The following is a 14297-nucleotide window of genomic DNA, read 5'->3' on the forward strand; positions in this document are numbered from 1 at the left end:
TACTTCACTGCATCATATTATATGTATTTTCATATTACTATTTGTTTGTATTAAAAAATACAAACAGCAATCAATGTTTTGGTTTGGAAATCAGCTGAGGGCAATTGCCAGGTAAGTTTGTTTTGCTGTATTGAACTCAAATCAGAGTGACTTTCTTGCTTCTAGTTAGCACAATTGAATCTCAAGATACTTACTCTATTTATATGAGATAAGGTTATTTTACGTTATCAAAGTGTTTTCAAGTCAACATATCAGTTAAATACGTATTGTTTATAAACAAAATTTAGTTATTTTTTTCATTAATAGATGGCGCTCAGGGTATGTTTATTGCGTACACAAAAATCAACAGATTCCGTTCGATATTTTCACTTGATCTCATCAGAATACTACGAGCTTTACGCATTTATCTTTCATTGGAGTGAAAACAGTAAAATGTGTTCTTTCACACCCAATAGTTTTTATTAAAACACGGTTCTCCCAAATTTTATTTACAGTCAAGTTTGATGGTAATATACCAAAGTTTGTGAGTTTCATCCACATTGCTGATGCACAATAATAGTCGTTAGCAGACCAACATTCTTTCCTCAGCTTCAGCTAAAACTTAGAACTTAAATTTAGCAGTACAGGCAGTCCCCGGGTTACGACGGTCTCGGCTTACGACGCTTTTCAATTATATTCATCGGACATTATTTCCAGGGTTACGACGCATATTATAGGGTTATGACGCCTACAATGCTCATCTGGCAGATGAAATATGACACCAAAAATGCAAAATAATCAATATTTGAAGGTTTTTTTGCAGAAAAATGCCATAAGAATGCAGTTTACATAGTTTTCAATGTACCCAAAGCATTAAAAGAAAGGTTTTCTTAGGACTTTTGACGATGTTCCGGCTTACGACAATTTTCGGCTTACGACGCGTCTCAAGAACGGAACCCCCGTTGTAACCCGGGAACTGTCTGTATATGCCCTTGCCAATCTTTTTGCCATAGCAAGTAAGGATATGGTAATGTCAAAATATATCAGTCCTATTCTCCTTAATGTCATTTGTAACATAACTATGGTAACTGTTTACTATCGTACAATTTTTGAAATGCAAGCAAAATCACTGTTTTCATCGGATTCAGTTGTCCATAGCAAATCAGCTGTTTCTGTCGGATTCAGTTGTCAATAGCAAATCAGGTGTTTCTGACTGTGTGTGTTTATACAACAAGTATAACATTACTAACGATACTTTTGGTATTCTCTTTTACTTTTTTAAACTTAACTAGAAGATGGGATAGATAAAGATGGAGGAAAAGGGGTTAGCCTAACTAAAAAATGGAATAGATAAAGAGGAGGAAAAGAAGTTAGCCTATTGTTATTCAGTCTCGTAAATTAACTTGCATGAAACGGGAGATACATGCTAAAATAATTTTTTAAGGGTGAAAATTTAGGGTCGCATGATATACGAGACCGTGTTACATGAGTATATATGGTAATTATTTCTGCTTGAGTAACAGAAAAAGTCACATGGTTATACAGTTCCTTCATAATCAGCCTTCCCATAGAATGCAGAGTAAGCAAAGTGTAAATTTTTTCCAAAAGGCCTAATGAATTTTCAATACTAAATCCCCCTACAGAACTCAATGAATCCTCAAACATAACTTGTAATGTGACAAAAAATTTCCTCAACAAAACACCAGATTTTGTAAACTAACCTGCTAATGTAGCAGTATGCCTGAAAGCTCGAACTTGTGAGTCAGACAAACCAGTGAGAAGTGAGATAACATTATCCATCAGATATTGGTCATAGATGATAGAATATTGGCACTGCTTCACCAAAAGTTGAACAAATTCGCTGAAGTTGCTCCGAAACTTCTTCCACTGCTGCCCTCCCTGGATCAAGGGATACTCACCACTTTCCTGAAAGTCACAAAGAGATGAATCTGTATCACTAGGCTTGATGTGAAAATGCACAGGAAGTGTAGCACTACATCTATGGGACGTATGCTTTTATTACCAAAACTTACCCGCGTCTATTCCAGCAGCATGAAAAAGCGAAGGCTACCTGAAACAGTACGCAAGGGTCTCCAGCTAAAAGACTACAAGTATCTTCTGTACATTACAATACAGTACAATACAGTACAATACAGTACAATACAGCACAATTCTCATACATATTAAAAGTATGGGAAAAAGCATTGTCGAAATACTCATTCTACACTGTACCTCTTCAAATTCCTCTGTCATCCTTCGGATAATTTCAGCATGCTCCATGGTAGCCTGCATATGAGCCGTAATTTTTCCTTTACAGCCAGCTGCATTGATGAAAAACTGCATCAACTGAAGCAGAGCAGCATCTCTGTTATCCTTGTAAGAGTCGATCCAATCATCTACAACTTGCTGAAAAGATCAAATTTACACTCATCAAAATGCTTAGGAAGGTTTTAAGATGCAAAGCAAAATTCATTACCTAAACAAGCATGCCTACAAAAAAAAAAAATAAAATAAAAAAAAAATCCAGTACAAATATTTAGTACAAGCTGTCTTTACAAAACAAAGGTTTAACCTTTTGAAAGCCTGATACACATGAAATCCTTTTAAATGGTACAACATCCCATAGAAAACATATCAAAGGTACAAACACTCATCATTATCAGCAAACTTTATGACTCCATTCAATATAAAATGTTCAGGCAGTCATCCCTCACCCATTGTTTTTCTTACAATTTTGGGCAGTAGTCCTACATGTATATTACTTTTTCAAATTGTCATTTGAGTGAGTTTTGTGATCCTCATTTAAAATATCTCCCAAGATCACTAAATGCAAAAAAAATTTTTATTATGCTTAATGTGAAAGTTGATGTACCATATTTTCCAGGATATTCCAGGATATAAGTTTCTGCAATTATTGTGTAGTACATGCTCTGCAATAGTGACGGCCCAGTCTTCCTCTTTGATCTCTCCGGTCCATTCCCCTAATCAACCATTTAGGTATTTTTTTCATGCCTATATTCAAATATTAAAGACAGATAGACACTGAATGATGTAAACAATTATGGCACAATAGTGGTAGGTTTCAGAGAATTAAGGATTATAAGTACTCCAATGGTTTGTTAGCAAACTGAAGAAAATGGCAGTGGAAAATACAAACAATAGCAAAATAATTAAAGTTTTCTGTTAACTCAATTTTTTATAAATTACTTTTTTCCATGAAATCATCTTAAGATATATCATTCAGTCATATGAGAAAAAAATGAAAACAACAGTCAGAAAGCCGTAATGCACGTGTACAGGTAGAGTCTAAGGCCTAAAGCAGCCATGTTTCCAAATTCATGTTGTGTGATCCATAAACTGTACAAACTTAAGTATACTATGAATCCACCGAGGGAACCTAACCCAAAACAGAACACCAGTCCAAATACTACTAAAGGACCCTGTGAGTATAAAGCACTACTACCTGTATGTCAAATTACTGAGATCAAAGAACCCCAACATATTCTGCTGCCTTCACATGCATGCTATGAAACATAACAAATTTTTAATCAATTTGTATTTTTCATAGCTAACAAATATGTTATTGTCACGATACAATAAAGTTTGTTCATACTTACCTGGCAGATATATATATAACTGTATTCTCCGACGTCCGACAGAATTTCAAAACTCCCGGCACATGCAGTGGGCGGCCAGGTGGTTAGTACCCATTCCCGCCGCTGGGAGGCGGATATCAGGAACCATTCCCATTTTCTATTCAGATTTTTCATACCACTGTCCCCTGAGGGGAGGTGGGTGGGTACTTAATTATATATATCTGCCAGGTAAGTATGAACAAACTTTATTGTATCATGACAATAACATTTTGTTCATGAAACTTACCTGTCAGATATATATATAGCTGAATCCCACCATTGGAGGTGGGAAGGGACAGAATAGAAGGATTTTAGGAAACAAATTACATGCAGATGATTGACATAGCTGACTTCGTGATTACTGTCACCCAAGTCTGCTTCTGCTTTACTAGTCTCCAGCAAGGTAGTGACCTATATAGCTGGTGAGTTCTAGATGATCTGTCAACGGGAGCATGACCACAATGTGACTAGACCATATTGACCATACTGTGAGGGCAACGAAGCTAAAAACCACCACCTGACCTAACCTATCGAAGTTAGTCCCATAACTTCTAGGCTAAAGAAAGGGAAAGCGCCTCAAGCAACCAACCTTTCAACCATAAACCAACACCATAAAATCAAAAGCACACCTATCCCTTCTCTATAGGATAGGATTCGTGCTGCTTCCTGCCCCCAATAACATTTCTGCGGATATGTATGGTCCTAGCGACTCGCAGTTCTCATATGCCATCTTCACATCCCGCAGGTAATGTGAAGCGAACACAGAGTTGCTTCGCCAAAAAGTAGCACTAATGATATCGCTGAGTGCCATATTCTTTTGAAATGCCATTGAGGTTGCGACAGCTCTCACCTCATGGGCTTTTATTTTCAAAGTTTCAGATCACCATCTGGGCAGGACGCATGGGCTTCCCTGATGGTGCTTCGTAAAAAGAATGCCAGTGCATTCTTCGACATAGGAAAGTCGGGTCTCTTAACAGAGCACCATAGATTTTCAGAAGGACCCCGACAGTCTTTAGTCTTTTGCAAATAAAATTTGAGAGCCCTGACAGGGCACAGGACTCTCTCTGGCTCTTGTCCGATGAACTCTGCTAACCCCTTGATTTCAAAGGTTTTCGGCCAGGGGTTAGATGGGTTTTCATTCTCAGCTAAGAAGTTAGGATTCAAGGAGCACATTGCACTGTGTCCTCTGAAACCCACATATTTACTTATTGCTTGAATTTCACTAACCCTTTTTGCCGTGGCAAGAGCAGTTAGGAAAACCGCCTTTCTTGTAGTGTCTTTCAACGAGGCAGCATGCAGAGGTTCAAACGGAGCGGACATCAAGAACCTTAGAACTACGTCAAGGTTCCATGATGGGACCTTCGGTTGCGGTACTTTAGTTGTTTCAAACGATCTCAAAAGATCGTGAAGGTCTTTATCATTTGTCAGGTCTAACCCTCTGTGACGGAAGACAGCTGACAGCATACTCTTATATCCTTTTATTGTGGGCACTGCAAGTCTGTCCACATTTCTCAAATGCAGGAGAAACTCAGCGATTTGGTTCACTGAGGTCGTGGAGGAGGAAATACCTTTCTTCCTACACCACCTCCTGAAGACAGCCCACTTCGATTGATAAACCGCTCGAGAGGAAGCTCTTCTCGCATTGGAAATAGCCTCTGGCACTGGTCTTGAAAAACCTCTCGCTCTGGCCAACTTCTTGATAGTCTGAACGCAGTCAGACTCAGAGCGGAGAGGTTCCCGTGGTACCTCTCGAAGTGGGGCTGTTTGAGAAGATCTACTCTCTCTGGCAGGGTTCTTGGGAAGTCTACCAGAAGAGACATGACCTCCGTGAACCAATCGCTTGAGGGCCAAAAGGGGGCAATCAGTCATTCTCGCTCCTGGCGACGCCGCAAACTTCCTTATTACCTCTCCTAAGAGTTTGAACGGGGGAAAGGCGTAAACGTCCATCCCCGTCCAGTCCCATAGGATGGCATCTATCGCTATTGCTTCCGGGTCAAGAACTGGAGAGCAATAAATCGGAAGCCTCTTCGTTTTCGAGGTTGCGAAGAGGTCGACTAGCGGTCATCCCCACAACTTCCATAGTTCTTGGCAAACCTCTAGATGGAGGGTCCATTCTGTGAGAAGCATCTGATGTTGACGGCTTAAAAGATCCGCTCGAACATTTTGTACTCCTGAAATTAACCTTGTTAGGATCACTATGCTTCGAGCTTTCGCCCATAGAAGGATGTCTCTCGCTACCATGAACAGTGATCGAGAGTGTGTCCCCCCCTGCTTTTTGATGTAAGCGAGAGCCGTAGTGTTGTCCGAGTTGATTTGGACAACTCGGCCCACCAATCGTTCTTCGAAGAATTGAAGAGCCAACCGAATGGCCTCCAACTCTTTTAAGTTTATGTGCCAGGACCTCTGTTCCCCTCTCCAGAGGCCTGACACTTCCTCCTTGCCTAGTGTTGCTCCCCAGCCCACCATGGAGGCGTCTGAGAACAACACTAGGTCGGGGCTCAAAAGGTTGAGGGACAGTCCTTCTGAAAGTTTGATTGGATCTTGCCACTACTTCAGTTGATCCTTGACCGCTTGTGAGATCACCAAAGTCGAGTCTAGGTTCTGTTTGTCCTTCCAGTTTTCTGCCAGAAAAAACTGGAGTGGCCTGAGGTGCAACCTCCCTAGGGAAACAAACTTCTCCAGCGAAGAAATGGTTCCCAGCAGACTCATCCATTCCTTCGCCGAGCATGTTTCTTTCCCTAAGAAAGCTGACACTTTTTCTAAGCATTTCTGCTGACGTTCCTTTGATGGAAAAGCTTTAAAAGCCACTGAATCCATCTGAATCCCCAGATACACGATGGACTGCGTGGGGATCAGATGGGACTTCTCGTAATTGACTATTAGGCCCAGGGCCTTCGTCAGCTGCAATGTCGTTTGAAGGTCCTCCAGGCACCTTGACTCCGAAGACGACCCGATTAGCCAGTCGTCCAGGTAGAGCGAGACTCTTATCTTCGATAGGTGAAGCCATTTTGCTACATTCCACATGAGGAAAGTGAAAACCATCGGTGCCGTACTCAGACCAAAGCAAAGAGCCCTGAACTGGAAGACCTGCCCTTTTAAGACGAACCTCAGGAACTTCCTTGATTGAGGATGAATCGGGACGTGGAAATAAGCGTCTTGGAGGTCCAATGACACCATCCAATCTCCTGGTCTCAAAGCCCCTAACACAGACTGAGACGTTTCCATCCTGAACTTTTCCTTCCTCACAAAAAGGTTCAGTCTGCTGACGTCTAGGACAGGTCTCCATCCCCCAGACTGCTTCGGAACCAGGAATAACCTGTTGTAGAAGCCTGGGGAATCTAACATTAGGACTTCTTCTACGGCTTTCTTTTCTAACATTTGGTCTAGAAGGTCGAGCAAAATCTGTTGCTTCTCTGGCTGGTATGCAGGCGACAGGTCTATCGGCTTCGTGCTCAAAGGAGGAGCAGAGAGGAAAGGGATCTTGTATCCTCTCTCGATCACATCTAGGGACCAAGGCCGGTATTTATCATAGCTCCTATGACATCTCCTAAATATTCTCTCTTAAGTCACTCAATCACTCATAGTTAAGAGGAACTTCTAAGAGTGTTTTATCAACACTGAGAGAATCTCTTGGCTATGAAAAACGGTATATTTAGGAGAAACTTTTAAGCGAAGATCTCGCTAACAATAGCGGAAAATATAGTGCTACAATCCATGAAGATACGATTTTCGCCATTATTTTAATAAAAAAAAGTATTTTAAAAATTCAATATATTCATTAATTATGATATTAACCTTGTGATCTGTATATTATTGTTGAATTCAAAAGTAGAGATAGATAGATAGATAGATAGAGATAGATAGATACATAGCTAGATAGAAGATAGATAGATTAAGATAAGAGAGAATAGAGAATAGATAGATAGATATAGATATGAGAATAGTAGATATAAGATATATAGATCGATTAGATAGAGCTAGATATAGATAGATAGATAGATAAGATAGGATAGATAGAGAATAGATAGATGATAGAGAGATAGATAGGATACATAAGAGAGAGGATAGATAGATAGATAGAAGATAGATAGAGATAGATAGATAGATAGATAGAGAGAGATAGAGATAGAGATAGATATAGAGTAGATAATAGATAGAGATAAATAGAGATAGATAGATGATTGAGGAAGAGAATAGATATAAGAGAGATAGAGATAGATGATAGATAGAGATAGATAGATAGATATAGAGATAGAGATAAAGATAGATAGATAGATATAGATAGATAGATAGATAGATAGAGATAAAGTAGATAGATATATAGATATATATATATATATATATATATATATATATATATATATATATATATATATATACACATAAATCTGATGACATGAAAGAGGTGAAGCACTATACTCTGTTTTTTTTTCATCTGTCCATCCGCCTGTGGTGTTTTTGTATGGTAACACTGCGTCCCGGGCTTAAGATAGTGACATTCAGCTCATATTCAACGATTATGATAATATCCTATTTCGAATATTAACGGTGTAATTCGCAAACAGTAAATTATTAAAACACTTTTCAGTTGCAAATGTACACCCAGATATCCTTTTATTTACCTAAAACTTACACATAGCGTAACTATCTAAAGCCCGGGACGCAGCGTTACCATACAAAAACACCACAAGCGGATGGACAGATGAAAAAAAACAGAGTATAGTACAATAGGCCTAGTGCTCCTCTCTCGCTACTAACCAAAAAAGCTCTAAGGATTTGCATTTTCATTCCATTCTTGACCCTTCGTGTCTAATCCTGCGCGAATATAAGTGACAAAATTAATTAATCCATTAATTTTGAGAGAGAGACTGATATGTTAGAAACCGCAGAAAACCTCTCTGTGCGGTTGGCAATCGCCTTTCTGATCAAGTCAGTCACATACATGAGGCCATTTTGATCAACTCTATATTTTTTTTTAAACTCACTGTCGTCATACACATCGAGTATATGCAGTCTTGGACGAAAATTCCTCGGGCGGCGAACGCGGTGTTCTTGTTCGTCTGCCATGTTTACAGTCTGTGACTACCGCTATGAGAAACTCCTAAGTACTTAGGAGACCCCTCCACCACTCTTAAATCTCGGCCTGAGATATGAGTACTCATTGCGCGTAAGAGGCTTCGTAAAATTCTCTCAAGAATTTTCATAACTTTAAGAGTGTTTTAATGATTTAAAAGTACTCTTAAGGATTTGCGAGCTTTGATAAATACGGGCCCAGGTGTCCGACCCTATCATCCTCCATGCCTGAGCAAACAAGGTGAGTCTCGCACCGACAGGTGCCTGAAGGGCAGAAATGTCAATTTTTTCCTTTCTTAATTGAAGAGGCCTTGCCTCTAAAGGACCCCCTTCCTCTCGAAAAACCTCTAGAGGAAGGCGCTCCACGAAAGGGCTTAAATTTCTTCTTGGGGGCTTGCGCGGTGTAAGTAGAAGCCTGGGGAGTAGGGCGTCTGGAAGACTGAGTCAAGAGGTCCTGCGTTGCTTTCTCCTGCAAATTAACCGACAGATCCTTAATCATGGACTGCGGGAAAAGATGTGTAGAGAAGGGGGCGAACAACAATTCTGCCTTCTGCGCAGGAGAAACCGCTTTCGCCGCAAAACTGCAATAGAGAGCTCTCTTTTTCAGCAGTCCGGTAGCAAAATGAGATGCTAATTCATCAGAGCCATCCCTTACTGCTCTATCCATGCAAGCCAGCACACTTGAAAATTCTTCCAAAGAAATAGAGTCTTGACTTCTAGATTGTAAATCCAAGGCCCCCAAGCACCAATCCAAGAAGTTAAACACTTCCAGCGTCTTAAATATTCCTTTGAGATGATGATCTGTCTCTGACATCATCCAAGAAACCTTCGCTGATGATAGATAAGACCTCCTCGGAGCGTCCACTAAATTTGCGAAATCGCCTTGAGAAGAAGACGGCGCTTTCAATCCCGCTTCTTCTCCCGTTTCATACCAGATCCCCGCTCTCCCGCTCAGTCTAGATGGGGGAAGAGCAAAAGAAGTCTTTCCTTTAGTCTTCCTTGAGTCCATCCAATCCTGAATTCTCTTAAACGCTCTCTTCGCAGAGAGCGAAGTGGCCATTTTAACGAAGCCAGGAGCCTTCCTGGCCTTCGATGAGGCTAATTGTGAAGGGGGAGAGCAAGGAACCGACGCTTGAAAATTATCTGGGAACAAGTTCTTAAGAAGGTTCGTTAACGTCTTATAATCTGAAGCCGCTGACGCTGTCGGCTCCTCCTCATCCGTAGGGCACAAATCACTAGAAGAATCTCTCTCTCGAGTAGCAGTGTCCTTCAAAGATCGCGATGATAATAATCCTTGAGGTCCTGTTCGCAAGAGGGTGCCTCTTGTTGAAGAAGAGTTCGAAGTAACCAATCGTTGTTTCCTTGTTATCTTCGACACTTTAATATCTTGAGCTTGCGAAATATCTTGACGCTTCGGACTCAAAACGTTCTTCCAAGGCGTCCTCCTGAGCATCCTGGCGAGCGTCCCGATGTGCAAGATGCCACGCGTCCTGAGAAGCGTCTGCTCGAGCGTCCTGGCGAGCGCTCCGCTGCGTAAGACGCCGAGCGTCATAAGAAGCGTCTTCCCGAACGTCCTGAAGAGTACTTCGATGCACAGAACGTTGAACAATATCTGACGCTTCTTTAAAAGCGTCTTGATTATCGTCATGCAAAACAGAACGAACAACAGAACCGTGAACTTCTGTCGTGGATTTCTGAGCGTTCTCGGCCTTTTGACAAAGACGCCGGCCGCCTGTGCGGCAACTCACGTCTCCGTCAAATTCGTCTCTCCTAGACGCCCTTTCATGAGGAACGCATTCACGTTCTCGAATGAGTCGGCTACTAGGAGGTGACTCAAAGGCCGAAAAACGAGGAGAAGGAGCCGGGGACTGCCTAGTCCTCTTAACAGGCAGCCACCGATCCTTCCTCTGATGACTAGGTTCTGCCTCTTTCTTCGCAAAATAGGAAGCCAACTGCTTTTGCATCTCTAAAAGCATTTCCCTTGATGGAGAAAATTCTCGATCAGAAGAAGGACTAATCCTGTGAGAGGAAGATGGGCGAGGGGATGCCCTTTCCTTCAACTCAGGAACAAATTTAGAGCGACTTGGACGCTCGAAAGAGTCCTCCCCTGATGAAGTCTTGTTCCTTTTCTGCAGTGGAAAAGCTTCAAAATATTCAGGTGGAGAATCCAAATATTGATCAGAAGGACGTGAAGCGTCCTCTTCTCTGAAACCTCTCTTAAGAGGGCGACAAGGACGACGGCCGCCTGTGCGGCACCTTGTGCCCCTGCCGCTCTCCCCATGAGAGGTCCTCCGAGAGTCCCAACCCCAGTGAGGAGAGGAAGCCTCGGAGGATGAGAAGCACTCTTTAAGGACCCGTGCTCGTGCACGAACCCTGGCAGTCTGAGATTCATCCTCAGATTCTGCCGAAGGGACGTCAGACCGGATATTAGATCCCGTAACCCTCCTTCGGCTTTCGGCTTGCCCTCTCCCTAAGGCCTGGGAGTCCGGCAGAGGCCTAGGCCTGGAGGCATTATGGGACCGATCTGATGCCCCCTCCACAACACTAGATGCACTAACACTATCATTACACTTAGACACATTTGATTGTAGAGCAAGCACTTTTGATTCCAGGGCACGAATCGACTCCATAATCGTAGATAATACATTTCCTTTCGTAGACACTTCCTGATTGTCCGGTGGTATGAAAAATCTGAATAGAAAATGGGAATGGTTCCTGATATCCGCCTCCCAGCGGCGGAAATGGGTACTAACCACTGCGTGTGCCGGGAGTTTTGAAATTTTGTCGGACGTTGGAGAATACAGCTATATATATACAGTAAGTCCTCGGGTTACGCTGGTCTCGACTTACGATGTTTCGTGGTTACGAACGCGCCCCCATAAAAATATAAAAAATAATATTTTGCGTCGTTCCGTCTTACGCGGTTTAGCGTCGTAAGCAACGTAAACAAACGCGAACTAGTTCCAGGCGCACGGCGGAAGAATACGCTTTGTGGGGGAGAGGACGGCGTCGCTTCGCTACGCTCAGTCCTCGCCCATACGCCATTTTGGTTGTTTACACTGCCTCTCTCTCCCTCGTGTTGTATCGTTTTTGTAACTTTTTGCTCTTTGTTATGGCTCCCAAGCGCAAGGCGGACTCTTCTGATGGTAGTGCATCGAAGAAAAGAAAGGCCATCACCATGGAAATTAAAGTGGACATTATAAAGCGATCCGAGAAGGGAGAAACGCCAACAAACATTGGCCGCTCGCTTGGCCTTAGCCGTTCGACCGTTGCTACCATTATCAAAGATAAAGAGCGCATCGTTGAACATGTGAAAGGATCTGCTCCTATGAAAGCGACAGTGATAACTAAGCAGCGTAGTGGTCCTAATAATTGAAATGGAAAGGTTATTGGTGCTTTGGTTGGAAGACCAAAAATCAACGGCGTATCCCAGTCAGCCTTATGGTGATTCAGGAGAAGGCGAAAAGATTGTTTGAAGCGTTGAAAAAAGAAAAGGGGGAGGGAAGTGAAAGTGAAGAGTTTGTGGCTAGTAGGGGTTGGTTTATGCGATTTAAGGCTCGGGCCAATTACCATAACCTTAAATTGCAAGGTGAAGCTGCTAGTGGGGATGAGAAAGCACGCGAGTGAATTTCCTAAAGCGTTGTCTGAGATAATTAAGGAGGGGGGTTATTCTGCTCAGCAAGTGTTTAACGTAAACGAGACAGGTTTGTTTTGGAAGCGTATGCCTAACCGCACTTACATCGCCAAGGAGGAGAAGTCAGCACCCGGTCATAAAGCCAGCAAGGAGAGGCTAACTTTACTTCTTGGGGGTAATGCTGCTGGCGACTTCAAACTGAAGCCCTTGTTGGTGTATCAGGCTGAAAATCCAAGGGCACTCAAGGGCATTTGGAAGGGTCAACTACCAGTAATTTGGAAGTCCAACAAGAAGGCATGGGTGACACTTGCAGTGTTTGAGGACTGGTTCGTAAACCATTTTGTTCCAAGTGTGGAGCGGTATTGCGCCTCCAAGGGTATCCCCTTTAAGGTGTTGCTAGTGCTGGACAATGCCCCTGGACACCCTGCCCAGCTGGGAGACTTCAACCCTAATGTCAAGGTGGTTTACCTTCCACCTAATACCACGGCCCTTTTACAGCCTATGGACCAAGGAGTGATTGCTTCGTTCAAGGCCTACTACCTACGAAGGACAATTGCTATGGCTTTACAGGCAACTGAAACCAAGAAGGACTTGACTCTGAAGGACTTTTGGAAATCCTACAACATCCTTGATGCTGTAAAGAACATTGCTAATTCCTGGGAGGAGGTTAAGCAAACAAACATGAATGGTGTCTGGAAGAAAATTTGTCCTCAATTTGTGAATGATTTCCATGGGTTTGAGGACACAGTTCAGCTAGTTGTCAAGAACGTTGTTGCCCTGAGTAAGGAAATCAATTTGGAGATGGAGGTTGATGATGTTACAGAGCTGCTGGAGTCTCATGGCGAGGAGTTATCTGCTGAGGACCTGATACAACTGGAGAAGCAGATAATAGAGGAAGAAGAAGAAGCACCCACCCCAGAGCCTAAGGCTTTCACAAGGCAGGACTTGATAAGAGGTTTTGCAGAGTTGCAGCAAGCTTTGTCAACTTTTGAGGCTCAGGATCCCAACTTGGACAGGTTCACTAGGGTTTCCAGAGGCGTCATGGATTTGATGCAGTGTTACAAGGAGATCTTGGATGAAAAGAGGTCGCTCTCTGTTCAGACTAACCTGGAGCAGTATTTTAAGAAGGTAGAGAGGCCTGCAGGAGATCCTGTACCCTCTACCTCAGCTGCCTCTGCTAATCCAGCACCTTCTGAATGTTCTGCTAACCCAGACTCACCTGCCCCAGTATCTCCAGCACCTTCTGTAGGTTCTGCCTCACCTAAAGACTCACCTGCCCCAACATCTCCACTAGTATGTTCTGCCTCACCTCAAGAATCACCTGCCTCAGCATCTCCAGTACTAGTATGTTCTGCCTCACCACAAGAATCATCTGCCTCAGCATCTCCAGCAACTTCTGGAGGTTCTTTTTCTCTTCACTAACCTCCCCCAGTCTCTCCAGCACCGCAGCTTCCTCTCCAGTGTGCAAGCCAATCAAACTAATAAAGGTAAGGAATTGTTCTCTCGTTGTTATTGATAGGTATTTACATTAAATCATGTGGTATTTTTCAATGTTCCGACTTACGCTGAAATTCGTGTTACGATGCATCGTAAGAACGGATCAACGTCGTAACTCGAGGACCCCCTGTATCTGACAGGTAAGTTTCATGAACAAACTTCTGTCTTAACATTAGGATAATCTTCTAGCACCAGCTTGAAACCAGTTTAAAAAACAGTCAAAGATTGTAAAGCAAGGAATCTGTGGCATCTGGCAACTCATGCCTATACTAGGTGGATGCTGGTCACTGACCAGGGTTGAAACCTCGTGACGCACCAGTTTTTCTTTAACTGCCTTGGTCCCAAGGACTTCAACGATTTTAGACAGCCTTCCATGGTTCCTGTGTTGACCATCCTTTGGGACAGATGCAAATTGCAGTAGATGTGCCTCATTTCTTTTCTTCTGCTTCGTCATCAGCTGTGTTGCGTAATGCTGGTCC

General features: G+C 42.7%; 1 protein-coding gene across 3 annotated transcripts in view; it reads right to left on the minus strand.

Moving 5' to 3' along the window:
- LOC135206733 (cohesin subunit SA-2-like) overlaps positions 1-14297 on the minus strand; it is a 307211-nt gene that overhangs the window by 170085 nt on the left and 122829 nt on the right. For all 3 annotated transcript variants that reach the window (XM_064238201.1, XM_064238204.1, XM_064238202.1), the window contains exons 6-7: positions 2212-2385; positions 1701-1905 (exon numbers count right to left, since the gene is read on the minus strand). In XM_064238201.1, coding sequence (XP_064094271.1) covers positions 1701-1905; positions 2212-2385 — 379 coding nt within the window. The remainder of the gene's footprint in view (positions 1-1700; positions 1906-2211; positions 2386-14297) is intronic.

The sequence above is a fragment of the Macrobrachium nipponense genome, chromosome 31 (assembly GCF_015104395.2).
Source record: "Macrobrachium nipponense isolate FS-2020 chromosome 31, ASM1510439v2, whole genome shotgun sequence".
NCBI lineage: Eukaryota > Metazoa > Arthropoda > Malacostraca > Decapoda > Palaemonidae > Macrobrachium > Macrobrachium nipponense.